This window comes from Taudactylus pleione, unplaced genomic scaffold, assembly GCF_031769625.1.
Source record: "Taudactylus pleione unplaced genomic scaffold, aTauple2 ptg000003l, whole genome shotgun sequence".
NCBI classification, from domain to species: domain Eukaryota; kingdom Metazoa; phylum Chordata; class Amphibia; order Anura; family Myobatrachidae; genus Taudactylus; species Taudactylus pleione.
The window spans coordinates 576,654-603,193 of record NW_028284406.1 but is presented as its reverse complement, the minus strand read 5'-3'; the positions used below and the strand labels follow the sequence as shown (position 1 = coordinate 603,193).

The window sequence follows — 26,540 nt, the reverse complement described above, 5'->3', positions numbered from 1 at the left end:
CCTGCTTCTCCTACCAAGGCTTCTCCCGAGGAGAAGCCAAAGGTAGGCAACTATGTACTGCACAGCTATATTATTGCTCTATAATTTAGATGTCAGTTTGGACATCTCCCTCAGAAAATCTAAATCACGCCGCACATTTTAAGTCTGCCCCATCTGCAGTGCAGCATGGTTTCACCAAGATGATCAGCTAAGTGCTAAATCTCAAGGCCCCCATACATCAGAGATTGATTGTAGCAATCGTGCAATTAGCAATCGATTGTGTATAAAAATCTTTCCCTTTTTCAATCAATTGCAAATCGCGCGATTGCCACAATCAATCTCTGATGTATGGGGGCCTTTACTCTATTCCCAAAGCTGAATAAGGCCCTGAGGTCTGTCCAGTCCTTAGCAAGAAAGGTACAGTTAGTGATAGCTGGTGGTTGTGAATGCTGGATGTCCCAAAATTCCTGTATTCAATCCTGGCACGGATAAGGATGGAAGGACAAGTGGACCAAAAGTCTGCAATATGCTGTTTCACCGATTCCCCGATCTGACCGGATCCGCTGTTTGAAAATGCCAATTGACGGACATCGGGGAGTCACTAAAATTCTTCATGTTAAAAATCTGCGATTTGCTAATGACCATTATTGGCAAATCAGGGAAACCCAACATATTGTATTTCACCAACGCTCCAACCTCGGGGTGTCTGGGGATCGGCCCAAAACATCGCTGATGTATGGGGGCCTTAACTCATGGGGCCTGAATATAAATATACTTCTTCTATGTCTTATAGCACTTCATATATAATTAATAGTCTTATGGAGCCTGATTCTCAGTCGCAGGCAAGTCCAGATGCAGCCACATCTAGCGATTTGCAGCGTCCTGTACAAACACTGCGGCTTGCACATGCATCTTACATTACTTACAATAATTCTGACAGGCACGCATCTCTGTCTTTTCCCAGCCATGGCTGAATCAGCGGTAATGGGTGCCAACTGGCCGTACCCACGTAAGAGAAATGTTTGGAAAGGGGCTCTAATATGCCACCCTGTGCCAGCCCGACCACTAAACCTGTGACATCATGACAACTGGCATAGGGGGCAGCAGGGTCACTGTCTCTAGGACGCTATGGGCAGCTCCACAAGCTGCAGGGTGCCTGCCCAGGACAGAGCATCGGTGCTACTAGCTGAGGGCGGCACCCTCCAAGCTACATGCAGCCTACCCTCCAACATGACCCATTCCATTAGGTACAAAACACTCTGCTCCTGGACTTCCCACCTAATGTATGATTGCAGTCACCTGTGTTGAACTGGGTAATAGATGAGACAGGTGTTCCAGCACAGGTGGCTGCAATCATAAATTAAGAGGGAAGTCCAGGAGCAGAGCATTGTGTACCTAATGGAACGGGTCATGTTGGAGGGTCTGCATTCAGGTGCTGCGGGGCAGTGACAGTACCGCCCCCAGGGCCCTGTGCGACTTTCCCGCTTGCACACCCCTAGATATGGCCCTGGTCCCGAGGGGCATGTAGTTGCTTTTTCTGCATCTAGCATGGGGTAGGTGTAAGTGCCATTGATAGCGGTGATGGCTGTATTGCTGCAGATGACTTGCAATTGCATTAGGTGTCCGGAATTGTGACCGTATTACGTGACTCAGACCCCATGATATACTGACATTTACTAACATAACATGACACATGCTAACATGGCACATACTTCCTATTGGTGTAAACACTCCTTATGTGGCATGCCCCCCCCCCCCCATATCTACCTTGTTTTTCAGGTTACGTGGAATAGGCACTGTATGCATAATATGAGTACACTTGTGTACTGTTTGTTTCTAACCAGATAGAACTTTTCCTATAGAACTTTCAGGCTTGTAGAAAACTAGTACTGGAATGTGGAACTCTATTATCCGCGCATGCGCAGGGAGAACGAGGCGCCGGCTGGAGGCTGGTGATGGCGCCTGGTCGCGTCGTTGGAAACGCCGGTTGCTAGGCGGCCGCCAGCCGCACTGGGGTTGCTAGGGAGCGCTGCAGCCGCCTTGCCGGGACCTGAGGCCTAGTGACCGGCTGACCAGGCTGTTACTAACCGAGATGGACGCCACGGCGAAGCCCCTGAGAATCCCCCCGCAGATGGCCGTGTACGCCGAGGAGCACAGGGTGTTTGACCTCATCCAGGTAATGAGAGCCCTGGCCTGCTAATGCTGTGTGACTACTGTACAACCACGGGCCGTGTGATGGGAGCTGCAGTCCCGCAACAGCTGCAGGATAAGACGTGATGGAGCATGCAGAGTTTAGTAAAACTATATAATAATAATAATAATAATAATAATAATAATACATTATTATTTATTATTATTATTAATAATATTGTTTTTGAATTATGTTTGTATTGATTGGTTGTATAATATTATTGTGAAAAATTGGTTGTATTTGTGTCAAATATTTATTGTGTATGCTTGACATATTTGCGTCTATTTTTGACATGTACGTTCTTAAATAAAAGACTATATATATATATATAAAAATAAAAATAAAATAAAAAAAATAAATAGATATAGTCCAAATACTCAGAGAAAAAACAGTGCTTTACTGCACAGTAAAGCAGTTTTTTCTCTGAGTATTTGGACTGGGAGTGCCACTTATTTCTTGTGTGTGTGTGTGTGTGTATATATATATATATATATATATATATATATATATATATATGTGGAGGGGTACCACACCCCAAGGTGAGCACCCCAGCAAGCATTTGGAAGGATCTGCAACAAAGTGAGTGCCAGTATTTTTATGTTTATATATATAACTGTTTTTCTAGAGGTCCACCCACAATTCCTGAACTTATTTTTCCAGAAAAATAGCGATATATATATATATATATATATGTATATATATATATATAACAAAAAGTCAGTGTCAGCCGACACTACACAGTATAGGAAATGTTACTTGCCCTGGTGCCATCCGAAGGTATGGTGACCTTAATCACAGGGAAGAAAAAACAGCGGCACTCACGGGACTTTCAATAATGAATACTGGACACACGGCTGTGTCCAGTATTCATTATTGAAAATCCCGCGAGTGCCGCTGTTTATTCTTCCATATATATATATATATATATATATTATACACACACCTGTATTTTGTACCCTCTTTTTACAATTTCTAATCCCCTACTTTACGGCAAATGTTGCATCTGCTTTCTGTTCTCGGTGTGTTTTATGTAGACTAACATGTCAGTAAAAGCTATGTGTCAGTAAATATTTGTCGAATTTGTTTCACCATAGCTGGAAGACCTGGGCCTGCTGGAAAATGTAGAGTCGCCCTAGCTGAAACACCCGGGGGGGGGAGGGGGGTGATCGTCTAGTTTAGTGGAGGTGCATGTTACCTGTCTCTGTTGCTGTGGAATGAGAATATATTTGTAGTTGAGTCGCACGCTATGTTGATCGATTATTTTGCTGCTGCGCATGTGCGTAAGTTGCACAGCACATACGTCCCAATTGTGTTCGTACAGATTCGCAGTAGCGATCTTAAATGTATGCACCTAGAAGTTTATTGAAAATGTATTCGCATATAGTCGCAGGCGCGACTACGGCACAAGGCGCTAAAAACAGTCGCAGCAGCGTGCAGTTCTCGAATCAGCCCCTAAATGTTGCTGCCAAGGAGAATAGAACCTCCTAATATGGGTTTAAAAGTACATTGGATTAAGAGAAAGATATTCTCCAACGCTGATAATATGGAGACTAGGATGCATATAGAGAGTATATTATACCACTAATAATAGCGGAATGAGTTACACAAAATCACCTGGGCTTGTATATTGTCAGGTTTATTATTTGAGTAATTCAGGACCTGATTAGCAAGGAACGCAGTTGCTTATACGCACGCAATCGGTCGATTGTTGCGTACTGCGCATGCATATCCATCGCATTGCGTGCACGAACTAGCTATTGCAATCAGGACAGCGATCGCAGAGGATACCCATGGCAGAGTGACTGACAGGATGTGCCGTTTGTGGGTGGTAACCGGGGGTGGTCGGGCGAACGCAGGCGTGCCAGTGCGTTTCAACGGCATTGCAGGGGCGAGCATAAATTAGCCACTGCGGTACCAGAGGCCACCTGGGGCCTCATAGCGTGCGCAGAAGTAAGCAATTCCCAAGTAAGGTCTTGGCTTCATTAACTGTCCAATGTTACCGATTGTTTCTCTATGTTGGCCAAGTATACGGATGTGAGTAAGGGGAAGTGGGCGTCCTTATGTCAGGCTGCGATCGCAATGCGAATGCAAACATTCACATGTCACCGCTGATATTAGCAACTGCGCTGTGTGCGTATAAGCAGTATAGCGATCCTTAGTGAATCCGGCCCTCAGTCCGCTATCATTATTGGTATACTTGTTATTTGCTACCTTTATGGTCTAGATTACCACCTTTATCTTACGCCAATGGAATGAAGGTGGACATGCCTGCAGTGGCGTATCTATAATGGGTGCTGGGTGCACCGCACACCCTGCCCCCATATTCTTCAATGCTTACCTCTCCGGAGTCCTGCGTTGGCAGCAGCAGTGCTACACACATCACCGGGAAAATGGAGCAGCGGCCACGTTCTTGGAGATTTGCGCATGCGCAATAGAAACATCGTGAGCAATATGGGAACTGCGCCATTTTCCCAGAGACCAGTATATGCGCAGTAGACTCTGGCACAATGACAGTGCCGGCTCTCTTGCGCTGCAGGCTAGCGAGGAGGGATCCCGTACAGAGACTGCGCACTGCCCCCTCCTCTCTTAATACACGCACAGATAAAGAAAGGAAACACCCTGCAGTCTATGGAATTATTTAGTGATGCTCCCATTTTTGCCCTGTTAAGTAACATCTGTTGTTGTAAAAGATGACTTACTGGAGCATTAATAACTGTACTCTATTGAGAGTTCCTTTCAGTGCTGGCTTATCACAGTGGTGAAGGAGTGAACTGCGGGGTTCTAAGCCGATCCGACTTTATTGCGTGATAGGTGTGCATGTGTGGCTCCGCAGTCCAGCCTCTCCAGCGATACTGTATCTAGTGTTCACTCTAGTAACCTTCACCTGTTACAACTTGTGCAGTACCTCTATCCTGCCAGGGGTGTCGCTCTCTGCTCTGGTGCTTCTAGCACACAAACTGGTTAATCTCAGCATTTTGTTGCATCAGCTGAATGTGCTAGAAGCACGAGAGCACAGACGACACCCCTGGCAGGATAGAGGAACGGCATGGGCTGTGACAGGTGCGGGGTGCTAGAATTAAGACTATTATAGGCTGTACATGACTGAATTAAGCTGTTGGGGACAAGTTCTGAATAGGTAACCTTTCTGGAGCTTGATAAATTGTGTTGGGCCATAATTTACACATAATTAGGGGGATTGCTGTATTCTGCGTTAGTTTGCCTCCTGCTTTAGGTTTTTACTTTTTTTTTTTAATTAGCCCGATACATAATTTAGCCTAAACCTCTCAGAAATAATTGTGTCCATTCCTAGGGATCATCACTATTTTAGTAGGGTTGGACACAGAATTCCGGTGCCCTCAGGGTCTCATTTATCAACGAGTTTTATCACTCTCAATGGGCTCGATTCTATTCAGCGCGATGTAAATAGCTCCGGGAGTGAGCTCCCGGAGCTATTCAATACACCGCGCTGACAAGTCCGACTAATGATTTCTTCTCTCATCCCTTTGGGGATGAGAGAAGAAATCCGACAAAAGTCCCGGTGTGAGGCTGTTTTCTGCCCTTAGCGCCGGGAAAACAACCTCGCGCCGGGAAGTTAGGTCGGGGAATGCCCGTTATTACGCCTAAACACCCTGTTTAAGGCGCGATAATGAGCCTTCCCCGACCTAACAGTGCGATGAATTGAATAGCTCAGGGAGCTATCTCCCGGCGCTATTTATATCGTGCTGAATTGAATCGTGCCCAATGAGTGAAATCACTCGTTGCGTATGATAACGGTGCTCCAGCCAATCATCTCCCAACTGTCATCTGTTTGAAAAGTGACAGTTGGGTGCTGATTGGCTGGAGCACCGTTATATCACGTGTTGTGAATGATAAGACTTGTAAATAAGGCCCTCAGAATCCCAAAGCCACCATTCTGACAGGGTTAGGATACCGACACCTGCAGGTAAGTATCCTAACCCTCCCTTCCCGCAGCCTAACCCTAACCCTCCCCCTAGTGCCTAACCCTAACCCTCCCCCTAGTGCCTAAAGCTAACCCTCACCCTAGTGCCTAACACTAACCCTAACTGCAATACTTACCGTTGTGATGTTGGCTCCGGGATTATGACTGGTGTTGGGACTCAGGCTCCGGCATCCAGACTGCCCGGGATATGAACTACATCCCTTTTAGTACAATGCTGTTAATAGCCCTGTTTGGAAAATAATATAATAGATAGAAACATTTGATGGTAGTCTTCAGATTGGCCCCTAAGAATTGTATAAACTAAAAAAGAGAGTTGAGGGTACGTTTGGAGAATTACTATACTCCCTGTTACTGACTGTATACTTATTATTATTGGGTTTTTTTTCTTCCAGAAAATGGTGCAGAAACTCCTGGTAGGCAGGCCAGAAGACCCTATCCAGTATCTGATCGACCACTTACGTACAGATAACGATGATGGTAATCCACGCTGTTGCTTAATGGCAGTATAGAATATATCTGCATTTTTTCTTTGTTACTAATGCTGGCTATACACTAGACGATGTGTCCGATATGTCACTCCGATTCGCCGGATTGGACGACATACCGTCTAGTGTGTACCCAGCATAAGACAACTTCAAATCGCCAGTTTATGACTTTCTATGTTTTGATACCCTGTGGTCAGGCTGTTATATTTAATGATAGGTTTGTGTAATTCATACCCAAGGAAAAAGGACAAGTGTCTCCTGCAGTTTAACCACTTTTCTACTTTACGTTCCTTATAATACAATTACACGGTGGTGTAATATCCAGCAATAGGTCCAACTTCTCCCCAGATTGCAGAAGGCCAGGGTTATGGTATCGAGAACAATGGATAAACATTAAATACTTACTCACCTTCCTCTGAATGTATTGCTGCTGACGGCAGAATAGGGGCTTTCTGTTAAGAGAATGGGGGCTTACTGTTAGGATAACGGGTAGGGAGGGCTTACTGTTAGGAGAATGGGGGCTTACTGTTAGGATAATGGGGGGCTTACTGTTAGGAGAATGGGGGCTTACTGTTAGGAGAATGTGGGCTTACTGTTAGGAGAATGGGGGGGCTTACTGTTAGGATAACGGGGTGGGGGCTTACTGTTATGAGAATGGGGGCTTACTGTTAGGATAATGGGGGGCTTACTGTTATGAGAATGGGGGGGCTTACTGTTAGGATAACGGGGGGCTTACTGTTAAGAGAATGGGGGGGCTTACTGTTAGGTTAATGGGGGCTTACTGTTAGGAGAATGGGGGCTTACTGTTAGGAGAATGAGGGCTACTGTTAGGAGAATGGGGGCTTACTGTTAGGAGAATGGAGGGCTACTGTTAGGAGAATGGGGGCTTACTGTTTGGAGAATGGAGGGCTACTGTTAGGAGAATGGGGGCTTACTGTTAGGAGAATGGGGTCTTACTGTTAGGATAATGGGTGGGCTTACTGTTAGGAGAATGGGGAGCTTACTGTTAGGAGAATGGGGGCTTACTGTTAGGATAACGGGGGGCTTACTGTTAGGATAATGGGTGGGCTTACTGTTAGGAGAATGGGGATCTTACTGTTAGGAGAATGGGGGCTTACTGTTAGGATAACGGGGGGCTTACTGTTAGGAAAATGTGGACCTACTGTTAGGAAAACTGGGGGGGTTTGCTGTTCCGAGAATGGGGACTATGAGATAGAGCTTTTGACCCCTTGCCCAACAGGCCAGATCTCTACGGACATGACAGGTGCCTGTTCCTATGTGCAGATTAGGTTCTCATACAGACCATGATCTGCGGTTGTCATCTGCATGTACTAACGGGGATCAGTATCTAATATACGGTTGAATGGGATGCCGGCTGTCAGTACACTTACAGCGACATCCCGAAGGTTAAAATCCTAACGGGAACGATGAGTACCTTTCCCCCTTAGTGCCTAAGAGCTATTTCACACATGCCGGTATTGACCGGGCAGCAAAAAGCCGCCTGGTATTTAACCGGCTGTGAAATATAGTACCGCAGGGAAAGGACAGGCTCCTTTCACACGACACGGTCACGGCACGGTCGCCGTGATATTGCCGGAAAAAAATACTGTGGAGGACGGTGCCGTGCCGTGGCCGTGCCGTCCCTGCACGCCAGTAGTGTGAAGGAAACAATGTTTCCTTTCACACACACACTGGCTTCTGCCGGCCGGGCATGTGCAGCTGCAGCTGTGCATGCCCAATAGGGAAAAAAAAACACCTGACATAAAAAGCAAAAACAAACACCTGACATAAAAAGTGGCTCAAAGCCGCTGCTTATGAAAGGCACTGAGTGCCAGAAAAAAGCTGTCCGGCTACCGGACGGTTTTTGCCTGACCGGCCGCAACCGGCATGTGTGAAATAGCTCTAATGCTAAACCCCCCGGGAGGTGCCTGAACCAAACCCCCATGCCCAGAGCCTAACCCTAACCTCCCCCCTCCCACAGCCTAACGCTAACTCCTGCCAGGGCGCATAATCCTAAGTGTGTCCCCCCTCCTCCGCGGGTGATACTCACCTTTCCGTGGTGTCCTTACAATGGGGAATGCCGTCTGCTGGGATCCCGACGCCAGCATCCCGAGTCATGTCAGGATTTTGGCGCCGGTGTTCTCTCGGCGTTCGGGACTCCGATGCCGGGGTTCCGGCAGACGGCATCCCGCTTGTTGGGATGCTCACCGCATCCCATAATAACGTGTCTGACAATGCTCTATGGAATGGTTTATTAGTCGGCATGGCTCCTCTCCAGGCCACAAATTACAAGATCGATCTGCAAACTGAAAAAGATGGCAGAAGGTACGCGGGGAGGTTGCTGCTCTGCACACAGTGGGTCTCTTCTGGGTGCAGGGTGTGCAGCACCCATTATCGATACACCACTGTCTCCATCTCTCTGTTGTTGCTGTAGCCCGAGGGCTTTCCTTCTGCCCCCCCCCCCCCAGGGTTGGACTGGGCAGGGGTACGGGGGCAGATCCTTGGTGGGCTCACTGTCTTAGGGCCCCACCCCACCTCTAGGCATCAGGTTCCAAAATTATACCTTGTTACTCTATTATACCCCTTTTACACCAAAGTCCCGTGTCTGACCCGAGATTTGGAACACGTTTCCAAGACTGATCAGACTCGGGATAGACTCCTTTCCCACTGCTTCTCCAACCCGGGTTATGCACCATTCACACCTGCGTGTCTGCAGTGACCCTGGTCTTCCGGCGTTGCAGTCGATGCTTGCAGATGACGTAATCTCCAAGCGCCACTGAAGCCGGCCAATCAGCTAGCATTCGGCATGACCTGGGTCATTGTGACCCGGGTCGCTCCATTTACACTGCAGGGTGACATGAAAACGACCCGTGTCCAACCCTGCAAGCTAGCTGTGTTGGATCCCCGGGTCACTGGACCCGGGTTGATCCTTTTAAACTGACAAAATGCATGTTCACGTGCAAAAACCTGGGATTTTAATGTCCGTATAAAAGGGGTAGAGGGTCAGTTACCAGTGGAGCAGGACAACTGATAAACATGGGGGTTGGTGCACTTCTATAGAAACTGCACCAAGATTTGCCTACTGGCCAGCCACACCCCGTCTGGTGGATGACCACACCCCTTAGACATGGGCCCCTACTGCGCATTCCCCCTTAATACCCAGACTGACACTACCCTCCCACACAGACATCTTTCTCCGATCACCTCAGCAGGGACAACACTGCCCCTGGCTGCGGCGGCTGCCGGGCTCCGGGCTGCAGGTGAGATCTCACAATGCGTCCGAGATCTTGCCCATGCCCATTCATACATTTCCTCAGTACTGCTTCCTGCTTCGCCTCGGTAAAGAGGCGAAGCAGGAAGACCTATAGCGGCACAATTTACATTAATTGTCTGCATTTATCTGATGCCTTTTATAAACTGTTCAGAGAAGAAGAAAAAACATAAATATGATTAGAGAATGTAATAACAAATGTGCACAAATAAAGTTTGTCATTAGAATTTACGCCAGGCTAACGTTGAGTAGTGTGTAAAATGATAAGTGTATCTCTTCATATTGTGTATTTGCATTTATACAATGTCATCCCTCCCCCTCTCCCTGGAAGGGCACAAAAAGTAGAATTAGAGAGAGAGTTTTAGGCAACAGTCCAGGGTGGAGAAACGCGTTGGTTAATTTTTTCTTTTTTTTTAAATCCAGGTGATGGTACAGCAGCTTTATTTCCGAAGAGATTAGTTTAGTTCTACTATAAGTTGTGCCGATTAGCTAATGAGACCAGTCTGTCTCACTTCATATTTTTTTTACAGACCTATTTCTCTTTAAACCATTTCAAATCACAATAGATTGGCCCAGAGAGCTAATGCAATGTACTCGCTGTTCACAACGGCAGCCAGCTCGGACAGCAGATGTTGGAGATATCAATGTTTAATGCTTTCTGTTCCCCGTACGCTTGGTGGTGGTGTTATAAGCCGGGTAATGATGGCTTTTTGTCAGATGTGAACTGGGCCTCTCTCCCTGCTGCAGAAGCTGCCAGCAGCGCGTCGGTTGCTGGGATCTTCGGGTTAGTTAGTTGCTGGATTACAGTTAATGAATTCTAAACTCAGTGGCAGCTCAGATAAAGGAATAGCAGGTGTGTATATAATATTCAGCAACATGAGGAACGATAAGAATACCAGATGCATCCAACACAGGGCTGCATACAGTTTCCAAAGGGATTCATGGACTGTGCTGCCCCCATGTGGCAGATCCGTTACTCTACAACACAGTCAGTACCTTTGTACCTATCCAAGAGATATTGGTGCAGCTTATGTTTGCACACAGTACACTAAAAGAAGATAAAAAGCTGATTATAATTATAATGTATAATATTTTATCCTTTCTAGTTGCTGGGAGGGTAGTTTTTTTTTTTATTCTCGTTTACAGTTTGCTGTCATTTATTTTTTAGTGGGTGCCCACTTACAACTTTTACTAAGTATAGCAAAGGTACTGTATGGAAGTACAAAACGTACTCCTTCCTCGCTGCATATGCCATTAGCACCTATATAACTTTTAAAGAGGATACCCATTATTTCTGGCTAAGCGCATGGATTTGCAGGACAAAATGGCAGCAGTTTCAGGGAGCCATCATGCTGAGTATCGGCTAGGCACATGGAGTGGAATGGCCGTACTCCTAAGTGTCCCTATTTAGGTGGGGCTATCCCAGTTTGAGGTTGGCGGGGGCTGGCCTAATCTCTCATGGGCCTGGCAGAGCTCCACGAAATCCATGTCTCCTGGACATTCCAGGTATGGTCAGATCCGTAACTAGGGATGTGCAAGCAGTGCTGCTGCCTCACGGGTCCTGCGGGCACTTTTGGACACTCCAGAGTCTGCAGCCTTACAGCACCACGAGAGATTCCTGTGGCAGCCCAGCCCCCTAAGCATGACATCACGTGGATGGTGGGCATGGCTGGAAGCGCCACAAATTCCCCTTATGACACTGAGGACCTATTCAATTATGTGCGAAAAGCCGTTTTCGCCCGTTATTTTACGAAAAGTTCACCTGAAAATTTATCTCCTTCCGTTTTTCGCCTATGCGGAAGTCAATGCACTGAAATAGTCGATCCTTATTCTCCACAGAATAGCAGGAGAGAAAAGTGCAAAATCTATATTAAAGGGTGCAGATGTTGGGAAATCACTCAGAATCCTTGGTACACCGCCCCCCCCAAAAGACAATTCACCCAAAAAAAGAAAAAAAAAAGAAAAAACAGGAACACCTCAAAAAACACATTATAAATTGGGAGAAAATCGAAAAAGTGGGGGGACAACTTCAAAATCTAGCGAAATAAGTTTCTGGAGTGCTCTAAGAAGGGGCAAAGTGTTTTTGGGTTTGCAAGTGCTTGTATAACGGAGGAATTTCACTATTTGGAAAACTTAACTTTACAGACTTTAAAATATGCTAGTACCCATTTTCAAGCACCCCAAATTTGATGGAACTACTTAGTTTCTCCAAAAAACAACACTGCTTTATGCAATTCTTCACCACTGTTACCAAGACGCTAATAGTCGGCAATTACCACCACTTAAGTACCCTAACTAGTTCAATTAGGGCTAATACTAAACTACCATAATGATTTCCTAAGTCAGACCATCTTTTTCTGGGGTACAGAGCGATTCCCCCAATTCTTCCTGCACTTTTCACCTGTTTCACATTTGCTGGGTCCCGTTTTCGCTGTTTGGCAATAGAATACGGAGTAAATCGGGAGCGCGCACTATAAGTTTTCGCGTCCAAAACATGCGAAAGTCAGGCAGGCGGAACTTTCTCGCCGAGGCGAACCTAATTGAATGCGGCCCTGAGTATGGTTGCTTACAGTGACATAAAGCAAAAGGTAACGCTAGATCCCACCGCAATTGCTCACTCGCTATGAGGTGTGGTGGGGAGCGTGTTTGCGGCTACCGTACGGCAGAAGCATGGTCAGCCGCCATTAGTGACTGGCGTTTTGATGCAGCTGCCGGTGGTGCGGTTAAAATGAGGAGGCAGTGGGATGTGGACAAGGGAGCCAAGGGAAGGGGGTAGCAGGTATTAATTACCCATGATTCTTTGAGCGTCCCGGCGGGTGCTGAGTCCACCTCTCCCCTGTAACACTTCTTACCTGTCAGCAGCAACAGCCTCTCCCCCCAGCCCAGCACGCGCTGCTTTGCGCTGATCTGCGGAGGGTCCAGGAATGTTGCTGCCACTGATTAGCAGCAGTCTCTCTGTTCCTGCATGATCCCCCTACCCTGGATCTGCCCCTGGCTGAGGGGCACAAGGTGCCACCCCCTGTGCAGCGCAAAAGCATCGCCGTGCATATCTTTTTACTTTTTTTTTTTTTTTTTTTAGTAGGGGATGTGGCTACGCCTCTACTATTTGCCCACGCCCCTTACAGTACCCAGCGCCGTCCTCGCTCTCAACGGACACGAAAGTGAAGTCGAAATTTAAAGCACAGCCCTGAAACTGCCAGTGCTTAGTACATTAGCTCTAAATGATCAGATGAGCTCAGTGTGCTTCAAATTCAGCCACACACCAACAACTTAATTCAAACGTTCCTTTGGGCATTTATGGCGCAGCGAGAAAATGGCACTGCTGGGGTATGTGTTTTAGGGGATGCATAAAACCTAAAGAGGACAGGTGGAGATATCACCCATAGCAACCAGTCAGCTCCATATTTTATACAATGTGCTTCTTAAATGAGAGAGAGAAGCTGATTGGTTGCTATGGACAACAGCTCCCCTGTATATTTTTTATAAGGTTTGATACATCTTTCTTTGTATAACTATAGATCGTATTTATCAAATTTACGTCTTTCAAAACTGCATGACAGCTAAGGTTTAAACACAAATAATAAGGCAAAAAACTCATTGTAGTGTCATGTGCCTGTGGGTAGTTAATTAAATCAGTCTTTGCTGACTGTGGGCTTGATTCAGAGATGCATCTTAATTTTTTGCCAACACTCCGTGTTACCTCCCCCCAAACGCTCCCTGACTGTCAGCAACACTACGAATAAATAGCTGCAGCGAGCCACTACGCTAATGTACCCTGACACATGCCCAGACAGCCGATAATCGCTCACCTGCGAAAACATCGACATAGCGCACAAATCTGAATGAAGACCCGTGAGCAGAGGTGATGATCTATACCGTACATATGGTGAGAAATATCATTTGGGAATGCTTTTCTGTAAGATGATTTCTTTTTTTTAAAAAAAAGCATGATATGCAAACAGGAGAAATGAAAGGCGCACATCCACTTGCCGATTTCTATGAGCGATTGAACCATAACAATATCGTTATCGTTCAATCGCTCATGAATCGTGCATGAACCAGGCACATTAATGTCGGAAAAACGACCAGCGATGCGCGCTCCCGCTAGTCGTTTCCGACATCAATCATCGGCCGAACATGCTGGTCAACCTGACGATAACGTCAGGTTGAGCATGTTGGGGGATGATTGATGGGCCTGCACTGAACGACTGATCGTTCAGTGCAGGCTCATCACAGACTGACAAACGACCGCACGATTACAATGTCATAATCGTGCAGTCGTTTCAAAGTCTGCTAGTAGATGTCCCCCATAAGTCTTCATAGCATTCATACCTGCTAAAAGGGTAGATTACTAATTAATTAGTTGATTCATTCATTAATTCAGTGATGTGGGATGGATTAGCAGAGACATTTTGCAGCATGTAGTGATCAACTTTTGATCTGTCCCCAGAATAAGGTCTTTAATAACAATTTTGCAAACGTGCAGTAACCCATAGAAACCAATTAGCTTTGCTCAATCTACTTAAAGTTATGCAATAAATGCTCATCTCTGATTGGTTACTACACACTACCCACTAATTTATTTGTATTCAATGTTAACAAGCTACTCCTAACACGGATATTGCCACTGATCCCTGTAATGATTTCACATCCCGCATCACACACTGACAGCAACGTGAGACTATGTGGCATAATATTGCTACTAATCACAAATATACTGCTTTTATTTCATGTAAAAATAAAACGGAACGTCTCTGGAGTATGCAATGCATAAATAGGCAGTACAATTCCCTTAGCACAATAAACACACACAAAATCTATTTCTCTAGTGAATTAATAAATAAATAAAAAGAAACATGCAAGAAATATTAGGTTTAATTAGCCCTAAACAATGTGCTGTCTCTCCACCACCATTTTATTTAATATGCCACTTGAAATTCTTGCATATTTAACGGGAGGAATCCCGCAGGAGACATCCATTTTGGTTTCCTTGGTGAAAAATCAGTTGAAAAGCAGAGTATAATTTACTGTCACTCCTTTTGAAAGTCTGAGCTGAGAAACTTTAGGAAAACTTCCCAGTAAGTTTCTACGGTAAATACAACGGATGTAATTGCATAAGACGGGGGAAGCTGATGTGTTTCTTATGTTTCAGTTATTGGAAGCGCAATAGTTTAGTTTGAATTGCGAGGTATTACTCACTTTATAATTTATCGCTTAAACCTGTTTATTCATTCCAATTGCAGTCTTCAGCCAGCTGTAGATGGGATGTGGTCATAATGTCGACCGTTAAGATGAACATGTCGGCATCTGCAGAATGTCGACATGTCCGCAATGTGAAATGTTGACTTTCTGCAAGGATCGGGCGTTTAGGGGCACATTCAATGAGGTGCGAGTTTACCAAAATAGTGTTCATTCTAGCTCCGGTGCGAGGCAGGGCGCCGGAGCTAGAGAGGGCATGTCCGTGCGCGCGACCGAGAAGGGGGCGTGGTCATTGAAAAGGGGGCGTGTCTATAAGACGCGTCCCCTTTTCGTCACTCTTGGGGACGTGCCCGGCACTTACGGACACGCCGGGCAGCCCCCAAGCCCTGCAGACAGTGAGAATAGATGCCGGGTCACCGCACATTTCTTCACCGGACACTGCGACCCAGGTGAAGACGGCTCCCACAGGCTGTTAGGGCAGGGCGCTTTTTGACTTCCAGAAGGAGGGCAGGGCGCCGCGCCCCGCTAAAACAGCCTAGCGGGAACGCTACACAAATCTTGCAGGTGCACAGTTTCTCCCGCAGGTGCCAGATTTTTGGTACTCAATTGGATGCAGAGTTTTTGACTTTTTTTTGAGTGGTCAAGTTTGTTTTTGAGCGCCTCCAGAGCAGGTCTAAATCCTTATTTTAGGGTAAGATTGTCAGGACTTGCTTCTGGGCCTCTGCGAACCCCTTCCCCCCAATTGACTAATTAAGCAATTGGAAAATTTCCAATTAGCTTAATTAGTCTTTAATTACTCACCTTCTGCAGCGCTGTCCTACACTACGCCGCTAACCCTGCATACGCTTCCCGCGCAAAGTACCTACACTATACTACACTACACCGCTAACCCTGCTCCCCGCACAAACTACCTACACTGCACCCGCTCCCTGCACATACTCCACTGCACAGCTAACCCACATCAGCTCCATGCACAAACTACCTACACTGCACCCGCTCCCTGCACACACTACACTACACAGCTAGCCCTGCTTCCCACACAAACTACCTACACTGCACCCGCTCCCTGCACACACTACACTACACAGCTAGCCCTGCTTCCCACACAAACTACCTACACTGCACCAGCTCCCTGCACACACTACACTACACCGCTAACCCTGCTCCCCACACAAACTACCTACACAACACTACCGCTGTTAACCCTACATCCGCTCCCCGCTTACACTACACTACACCACATTACACTACACTAGACTACCGCGCTAACCCTGCACCCGCTACCCGTATACATTACACTACACTGCACCCACTCCCCACACACAGCCTTAGCAGCAGCCTCCACTTCCCTAGGGATTTCACCCATGGGCTAACCAGTTTAGGACTGGTTGCTGCTATGGCAGGTGGACCCCACGCCGTGTGTCTTCCTGCTACAGTGTATCATCAGCTGCCCCGGCTGGTTCAGCCTAGTGCTGGTTATTGGAAAATAGGGGGGATAAAGAGGCCCCACGCCATATTGTTTCCCCTATTTTTCAATACCACCCAGGCTCAGAGGCTCTGTCCTGCTTAATAATTTGGGGGAGACCCCGCACGTTTTTTTTCTTATATTTAACACTTTTTTTTAACAATATTAATAAAACAAACCCAGCACAGATCATAGTTATCTATGTAATGCTTCACATGAACTCGCCTGCCAGGGGCAGGTCTATTCTTTGGGCAGGTTTGCCGTCAGCTTTGCGGCAGGTTCTAAACCAGATGCGTAGTAAATCCGAGGTTTATCGTCTTCTAACTAAAAAAAAACATCAGTAATGAGCCAACGTTCTAATTTGTTCTAAAGTCTGGCATTTGGCTGGTTTCTCGTCGGTCTGGCCTTCAGCAAAGGAACGCATGGCAAAACCGACGGGGATACTTGAGCACTGGAGTCGAGAAACCATTACTCCAATTTATCGCCGAATGCCGGCACGTCCGTAGCTAGTTTGTCTCAACTGGAGTTGACAAAGCAACATCAGCCTTTATTTGCCATTGTTCTTTTAAATGTCATAGTTGCAGAGCATAAAAATGTGTAAGCAATGTGTAAGCAATCCAAAGCTGGTTGCGCTATCAATGCGTTTCGTCATTGTGCGATGAATGGAATTCCTCATATACGACCACTGGCTTGTTCCATCCAATAAGAACTGTAAAGAAAAAGCATATTTAGTACAAACCGAACATTTACAGTAGCCCGGGGCAATATTAAAGCCTGATACAAGGCATATAATAGAGTGTTTCCTTTTTCTTATCAAACGTTTGTCCAAAAAAAAAAAAGATGCCGTGCATAAAAGATCCAATACCTTGAGGGTTTTCTTATGAATTTTAAATCACTTTCCTCGTTAAACCTCAAACGGATCTGTGGATGGAGAGGTTTCTTGATTTCCTTTGATGTGCTTTGCAGAAGTTGATTAATCTTGGCAACAGAGCACTCTTTCATGGCTATGTTAATAAATAATTCCAGCACGCACAGTTGGAACTGCAAGGTGCGCGGAGTTGGGTTTTCGAGAAAACCGAGCGTTTAATCAAGGAAAGAAACGAGTGAGTTATAAAAATCCACAGGCCCAATCGACTTCAAGCATTTTCCGAGTGACGTGATCAAGTTTTCGGAAGCCGAAAAAAAAGATCCCTTTACGTGACGATCTGGTAAAAGTGGTTTTGGGAGTGGGAAAAACTTGGCAGCGGTTATTTTTCTGTAGAACATTCCGATTTTTGATTTCCGCCAGTAAACATTTTTCAGTGTTTCCTTTTTGTTTGTTTTTTTTTTGTTTATTTTTTAAGCTTTCCAGGTTTATTTTGTCATTTTATTTGTGCCAAAGAAAGGCTTTAAGGCGTATTTTCTGCACTGCACCCGTGCAATTTTTGGCTGTATGGCGCACTCACGGCTTGCAAGGTATAATGGGTTTGATTTATAGATGGACAGCTGCCAAAGTATGTCATTTGTGTAAAAAGATGCCTCCTGCCGGTTTCTCTGATCTGCCGCTGCGTCCTAAGACGGAACATTAGATCAAACTGCATGAACATCGGACATCTGACTAACCCTCAGGTTACTGAGAATGTCCTGAGAAATCTGGGGCCGCTGAAGCTGTGTCCAGGGACGCAGTCATTGGCTTCGGCACGCCCAGAAAACGTGGCGACATCTCCCTGTTTTCTGGGACTCTTCCCGTCGCCGCACCCAAATGCCAGCAGCATGTTGCGGCGTTTGGGTTACTGCGAGTGTCTTCGTTGTCCCATGGCTACCCAAATGCCAGCAGCATGTTGTGACTGCAAGCGACATTGCAGCCCCAGATCTGCACTGCAGCTTCTGCGCAAATCTCAAAACATTGAAGATTTGCATGAACATCACATTTACGTAAATCTCTAAATTAGGCACAGTGTGGCTAGGAATGGCCATCAACGGTGATCATCAATCGATGATTGAGATCCAATGGTTCTCCACCATCGATGTCCCAGTGCCCCGCAATGGTTTTTTTCTTCTCCCTGACTCTGGGACATGAAGCCTAGCTCCACCCCTCGATGTGCCCCATGAAGCCACGTCCCCTACTCTGATTGGCCAGCTGCCTGGTGAGTAATAGAGCAGGGATGACCATCCCTATTGATCTCACATAAGGTTTTTTAGTTTACAGTTTACCTCAATGTGGGCATTTGTTGCCTTTTGTCTTTTAGGACCCTATTCATGGATAATCTCGAAGGCACCTTTCAGTTAAAGATCTGACTCGCCACAGTTTGTGTCGGCAGGTCCAAATCTACTGGAGCAATTCATTATTGCTCTGGTGCTGGGAAAGCTCTTCCATAAAGCAGCTGTCCTGCGATCCCTAACGTCCATGCTTTCGCTGCTAATTAGTACCGGCAAAAGTTTACACCACCGGTTTGTCCCAGCATTGCTACTGTGCATGTGTGACCTTCAGGGGTGTCTTTAGAGAGGAGGGGGCCCATGTGCATTCCCCGTCCGGGCCCCCTCCTCTCTTCCCGGCAGCTGACTTACACGGCTGGCCGGCCACCGGAGCATTAATAGACTCTGGGCACTAGAGTGTGCCCGGAGTCTACTGCGCATGCGCAAAACGCTGGAAAAATGGCCGCCGCGACCATTTTTCCGGCTTTTTGTACAGCGCTGAGACCCGGCACGGGACCTCGGAAAGGTAAGTTTTAAATAATATGGGTGCAGGGTGTGCGGTGCAGGCCGCCCCTAGACCCGTGTGCACTGCACACCCTGCACCCATTATAGATACGCCCCTGGTGACCTTACTGGAGGTCATTCATGTCCATGGTGAGGGACGGAGGGATCCAAATTGATGCCTTATCAGTGGCAAACGCAGGATTTCTAGAGGGGGGTTTCCAAATGCCTGATTTTAGAGTGAGTGTGGCCAGTCCATGAAGAGAGTAGAATTAGTACTTAACCAGCTTTAATATGCATCATACAAAATGTATTGTGTGTGATAATTCCAGTATATAGAGGACCAGTGATCACAGTAAGCCATGAGATACGGCAGTAGGCCATCCTGCCTGAGCTGAATGTATTTATTTTAGATGTGAGCACCATTCCAGAGCATGGGAGCAAGTCTGGGAGTCTGGGGGAGCAGCAGAAGAACCTAGCACTGCCCTGGACATATACGTACATATTGGGCTCCATAGCAGTGCATACCTAACAGTGAATGTTTTCCAGATCTCCTAGTTGGTGCACAGGTTATTTATTACTGGCTGATACATGTTAAAAGATCCACAGGTGGTGCTAATTATTTAATTTGTGATACTGAGAAGAACATGCAGCACTAGTAAAATTCCATTGTATTACTATTTCTATTGTGGTCATGGTGTGGGCTGGGGAGGGGGGTTTCCAGGCAGACGGAACCCCCCCTGCGTTTGCCTATGGAATCTCCTTCCGATAAGAATTAGCGGGGCTCTGTTGGCTAACGCCATATAAAAATGGCATTAGTGCTGACAATTAGGCTATCAGTTATCAGAGCTTGTACTAGTGCAGGTCTTTAGAGCATAAAGGAGACATCCGGGAAAACCTCTGTGTTGCGACATGAATGGACGCCTCTGACACTTAAATACAACTTTGTCCACATGTTTAAAGGAGCGCATATACATTTATACACATTCAGTACACCGGACTGCTAAATAATGAAATTGTCTCCAAATGATGTGGTTCTAGGGGAGGGTGACACCAGTGTTTTAAATATAGAAGGATTATACACTTAATTTTAGTCTGTCGCTTATTTAAAAGTGTGATTGGTTTAAAGTCACGTTTTTTGCTTTGTTTTAGTCACGATTTAGTCAGTGGATTTCAGTTTTCATTTTAGTCTAATTTCAGTCAATGTTTAGTCATAATTTTTGCCAACGGTTTAATGATACTGTAATGGATCTTACTGAAGAACTTTTCTCTAAAAAAAATGTCAGCATACGTTTAAGTATGTGTTTGGTAATTTAGGCTCAGTAGGTTGAGAATGTGTTACATACTGACGTACCGTAGTACTTCTCCCATATATCATATACAAATTTATGCCTTAAGTTTGTTAGAACAAGTGCAACACACCATCATAATTCCTTCATACAGGTCATATTTATTCTCTGCAACTATCTAGAACAGATACTTGTTCTTTAAACATTTTAAATAACCCTACTATAAAAATAGAAAGTAGTGTATGTAGTGACCAGTGTTTGTTTTGACAAGGCATTAAAATGTAGTTTTAGTCTTAGTCACTTATTTAAAATTGAACGCAGATTTCATCGGAATTTTCGTTATTAAAACATCTATATTTTCATTATCGTTACATTCCGAATATGCATTTAATGGCCGGATTTGTAACTGGGCCACTCTTAGTGTTCATTTTTGTCGACAAAAATTTTTACTAAAAGTGATCGTCGACTACATTTTTTTTTTTTCTTTTACTTCATTAATAATAATGTAGTCGACGATTATGTTTAGTCAGAATTTTCGTCTACAAAAATTATCACTGGCCCAGCCTTCTGTTGAGGTAGAATTCTGTGGGATGAACCAATATTCATCACTGTGTAGCCTATGAATGCACTGAGCAATATTCATGAGGCACTGGCTCCTAGCCTTCATTCTAGCACCCTGTATCTTTCCCAACCAGGGCAGTTCCAGAAGCACCAGTGCAGAGAGCGACACCCCAGGCAGGAAAGAGGAACTGCATGGGTTGTGACAGGTGCAGGGTGCTAGAATGAACTCTAGGCTCCTACGAATTGAGAAGGTACACTCTCATAAAATCTAAGGTTCAACCCACAAAATTGTTGTCTCAGGTGCTCTTGAAATCTTACCAACTACATCAATGGTATTTATATGGGTTTTCTGGCAGAAATTAGACTATTAATCTCTGATTTTCTCTGAATTTCAATCTTGCATATGACATATAATAATGGAGGTGCTTATTCTTAGTCATTGTCACAGTATTTCTGTAATGACAGATTCGAGGCTAGGCTACAGTAACATAATATAAACTAGGCCGTTCCAGCCCAGCTAACACACCTCTGTAATGGGTTGGGTATGGATGGCCGGCGGCTGGGATGTCGCTGGTCAGAATACCGACAGCGGCATCATAACAGTCAGAATCCCGACACCCATAGGTAAGTATGCTAGCACTAACCCTACCCGCTACCCTAACCCTCCCTCCCCGGTGCCTAAACCTAACCTCCCCCCTTAGTGCCTAACCCTCCCTCCCCGGTGCCTAAACCTAACCTCCCCCCTAGTGCCTAAGCCTAACCTCCCCGCACCCTAAACCTAACACTCCCTCCCCGGTGCCTAAACCTAACCTCCCCCCCCTAGTGCCTTAAACCTAACCTCCCCATCCCCGCACCCTAAACCTAACCATCCCTCCTCGGTGACTAACCCTGACCCTCCCCCTAGTGCCTAACCCTAACCCTCCCCTAACTGTTGATACTTACCTTCGGGATACCGGCGGTCGGGGTAATGGTGACGGGATCCCAACGCTGTCTGGATTTCGCCGCCGGTATTTAGACCGTCGGTATCCCGCACACCGGGATGCCGACCACATCCCCTCTATAACATACTTCCGGTAATTAACACTATAGGAATGTTAATGGTTAAATATGATTATAATGACTGTGTTTGTGCCCCACAGTTCCAAGAATTTTTGTTTTGGGCCCACCTGCCTCAGGAAAACACACTATGGTACGTATACAGGGATCTCCTGCTCAGTGCTTTACAACTAATGGGCTTGGGCAGAAAGATCTGGACATGGTTTGTGGGATGTGAATGGAGCTTTTTCCCAGCCAATTATATTAAAAAAAAAAAGTTAAATTGAAAAGTAGAGCAGCTATTGCATACAGAGTCCATTTTAGTGACCTGACAGGTAGGTTTCAAAACTAGGCTAGTGTGCTCTGATTGGCTGCCGGAGTCCACTGTGTAGGTGTAAGGTAGAGTTATCTACCAATTAGACTCCACGTTAGGGCTTGCCTAAACTTGTCATGATTTATGTGTCAGTAGAGAAGAAATACAGTATGTATTTTGAATACAGTTTACTCTGCGGGGTATATTTACTAAAGTGTGGATTTTTAGAAGTGGAGATTCTAGCTATTATCTTCTAGAAGGTTCTAGTTAAATAAATAGAATCTGATTGGTTACTTTGGGCAACATCTCCACTTCTAAAAAACCCTGCACTTTAGTAAATATACCCCTAAGGGCTTATGGCCCGTATTCAATTTGAGGCAAAAAGTCCATATCCGCGAAAAGTATCGCCGATGACATCATTTCGCCAGGCGGAAACTTATCCCCGTATTCAATTACAAATACTTTTCGCCGATGCGGAAAGTCAATGCAATGGACCTGGCGAAAAAGTTTCGCCTATGAATAGCAGGTGAAAAAAAGTGCAGAATTGGGGTTTTGGGGTGCAAAAGTCGGAAAACCACCCAGCACCCTTGGGACAGCCCCCCAAAGATAAACTGTGTCAAAAAAAAAGTTTAAAAAAATACTTCAGAACACCCCAAAAAAGTACTTTCATTTTGGGGACGAAAAAGATCAAAGTTGGGGTACACACTTAAAAACTAGCGAAATAGACTCCAGGGGGGTCCCCAGGTATGCCCACAGTGTTTTTACGTTGCAGGTGCTTGCGGCTGGTGTTTTTTTTTACGATTTTTAAATCTTCACTTTAGCAACTTTTAAAATATGCTACTCCCCATATTCAGGTAGCCAAAATTTGCTGGGACTAGTTATTTTCAACAAAAAACCTTCAAAATGCTATTCTTCACCCCTTATGCAAATACGCAAAACAGCACCTATTGAGACCATTTAAATACCCCAAATACCTTCAGCAGGCCAATTCGGGGGTATCCATAGTGATCCCCCATGTCAGTGCATCTTTTGGGGGGTGTCAGGCCGGGTGCCGTTTTCGCGTACTTTCAGATTGAATACGGGGAATCGCGGGGGCGCACGCAAAAAGTTTTCGCACCCAAAACACGCGATATAGGCGACAAGTCTGCCAGCCGAAAAAGTATCGCGGGTGCGAATCAAATTGAATACGGGCCTATGTTTTCACCAATTTTAATTTCAAAATGTAGTATCTCCATATTATTATCCTTTATGTGTATAGATTGAACATATTACACAGCAGTGTACAGTCATCACTTGCATTCACATCTGTCCCTGTGCAGACGAGCTTATAATTTAATTCCCTAGCACAGACATCAACGCACAGAGTAAGGCCAATTATATCCTCCAATCACCAACCAGTATGAATTTGGTGCACCCCGAGTAAAACCTACAAAAATTTTGGGGAAACAAGCAAACTCCATGGTAGATGATATATATCACGCATGCTGACTTATAATCAGTACCCATAATAGATATTGTATAGTATAGTAACAAGGATCCTAAGCAATACTGCATATAGAAGTAAACAGTGCCATGTAGAAAATAAAACTTCCATAGTAAAGGTCCCAATCATTAATAAATACAGGTTGAGTCTCCCATATCCAAATATTCCGAAATACGGAATATTCCGAAATACGGAATATTTTTAGCGTGACTGAGAAAGTGAAACCTTTGCTTTCTGATGGTTCAATGTACACAAACTTTGTTTAAAGCACAAATTATTAAGAATATAATATAAAATAACCTTCAGGCTATGTGTATATAAAACATAAATTAATTTCATGTATGTACACAAACTTTTTTTGATGCACAAAATTCTTAAAAATATAGTATAAAATGACCTGCAGGCTGTGTGTATAAGGTGTATATAAAACATAAATGCATTCTGTGTTTAGATTTGGGTCCCATTCCCAAAATATTTAGTGATTTTATGCAAATATTCCAAAATACGGAATATTCCGATATCCAAAATACCCCTGGTCCCAAGCATTTTGGATATGGGAGACTCAACCTGTATATTCTTCTCTGTGTAAGAAATCCATGAGATTTGTGAGTGAAAATTCGGAAAGCAGGATACTGAGGTAAAAAAGTTCTGTGATTATCGGGAAAAAAAAAATACTAAACATTTCTTGTGTTTTTAAAATATAAATTTTGATCGTAACATATGTTAAGAACTTTAAGAAGCTTCTCTCTGCATCTACTACAGTCCTTGTGGGGGGGTCACTCAGTGGAGGCGGCCATATTGTGGATGGGCTGCATTCATGAGAATGTAGCCCATCCATTCGATTGGAACTGGAGGCACAAGTGTATCGTGTGGTAAACAGGAATATATTCTGCCATGATTTCCTCATTTCCCACCTCTTATTATAAAAAAAACAACATCATTGTATTCTCCTGAGCATTGGGTTATTATCACACAAAATGGCTGCCTCAGCGTTGTGTGGGTGACTGGTGCATTGTAAATGGCTTATGTAGTTTGTACCACAAGATATATATATATTTTTAATAACTTGTTATGCCATTGTTGGTTGCGTGCCTCTGACCCTTCCACGTCCTCCCTCCGTACACAACAGAGAAGTATCGCTGTGTTTTAAACATACATTTGTGTATAGATCATTTATTTAAAGCACTAGCTGGAATAAGGCAGAGATTCGCTTGGCATGAAATAGAAAAGGCCTTTGAAACCTATTTTCTTTTGCAAAAAGTTGGAGTCTTCTTCTCCTCTCCCCCCGCAGGCAAAGCTGCTCTGTAAGCGTCTGAATGCCACTCACCTCACTCCAGAGAATTTGTTGTCAAGTGATGTCTCCGTACTGGTGGAAGAAGCTCTCTCATACACAGATAAAGGCCAGGTACGGCTGCTGCAACTTATACATTATTTCCAAGCGCATCCAGCTGATAAAGTATCATCTGTATGTACAGTAATGCCCTGCTCAGACTACTGCAGATATTACCACTACTACACATGGGTCCCCAAATGTAGTCTGCATAGGGCCTGCTCCAGATGCAATGCGTCATTCGCCCAAGTGGTCTATGCTTTACAGCTGTGCACGTGTCTAAGTTACCATAAAGTCACACAGCGCTTTCTCCCCGCGGTGTGTACGCACAGAGGGCCTGGTAAAGAGATGTACTCTGATCCGATGATGAACGCACATCTCCGAATTTTCCGTTCTGCGCTTGTGCAGAAGGGGTCCTGAGATTACGCTGACAGAAACCCCACCACCCAAGCCACATCATGAATGACATGACGCGGCCCTTGCGGGGTGGAGCTGGAGCGCGGCTGGTCACCGTTTCCGTAAACGGGGGTGTGTTGCCCCCCCCCCCGTTTTCCCGAGAGGGACGAGGGCAGGGTTTACGTCGGCAGACGCAGATTCCTGGCCTCTTACGTGACCAGCACCCGCAGCCTGTCCAAAGGAGCTGACCGGGTGCTGGTCACGCTGCGGGAGCTGAAGCTTCCTGCAGCCATCGGTCGCGATGGTGTTTCCAGCCTGCGACGTCGGTCACAGTGCTGGAATCGCAAAAGCAGATTCTGCTTTTGCTTCAAAGATGGACGGATCTGCGCAGCCGCTTGTGTGACGAATATACCCCAAGGTGTATCCAAAGATCAATAAGCCCCACAACACACTGTTATATCAAAAGGAATTGGTGTCACACAAACCCATATGCTTAGCTTCAGCATGCATTCTACCCTGTAGCTGTGAAGCTGGCTATGGATGTTACATATTACATGTTATACGATGGCATTTTTATTAGGCTGGACCATGTGTGCTTCCACCAGTTTTAGAAAACACTGCCCTCCCATATCAGGGATGTACTAAGCCCTGGAGAGTGATAAAGTGGGCGGAGATAAAGTACCAACCAATCAGCTCCTGTCACTTTTCAAACACAACCTGTAAAGTGACATTTATGAGCCGATTGGTTGGTACTTTATCTATCTCCACTTTATCTCCAAAGGGTATATTTACTAAAGGGAGAGTTTTTTTTTTTTTAGAAGTGGAGATGTTGCCCATAGCAACCAATTAGATTCTAGCTATTATCTTCTAGAACAAGGGTGTTGCTGGAGAACAAGGGTGTTGCTG

The 26,540-nt window shown here is 45.3% G+C and overlaps 1 protein-coding gene across 2 annotated transcripts in view; it reads left to right on the top strand.

The window, feature by feature from the left end:
- The first annotated feature begins 1,876 nt into the window (after positions 1–1,876).
- Positions 1,877–26,540, top strand: part of AK8 (adenylate kinase 8) — a 122,328-nt gene continuing 97,664 nt past the window's right edge. For both annotated transcript variants that reach the window (XM_088460576.1, XM_088460569.1), the window contains exons 1-4: positions 1,877–2,155; positions 6,524–6,608; positions 22,217–22,266; positions 25,200–25,313. In XM_088460576.1, coding sequence (XP_088316702.1) covers positions 2,072–2,155; positions 6,524–6,608; positions 22,217–22,266; positions 25,200–25,313 — 333 coding nt within the window. In that variant the 5' untranslated portion in view covers positions 1,877–2,071. The remainder of the gene's footprint in view (positions 2,156–6,523; positions 6,609–22,216; positions 22,267–25,199; positions 25,314–26,540) is intronic.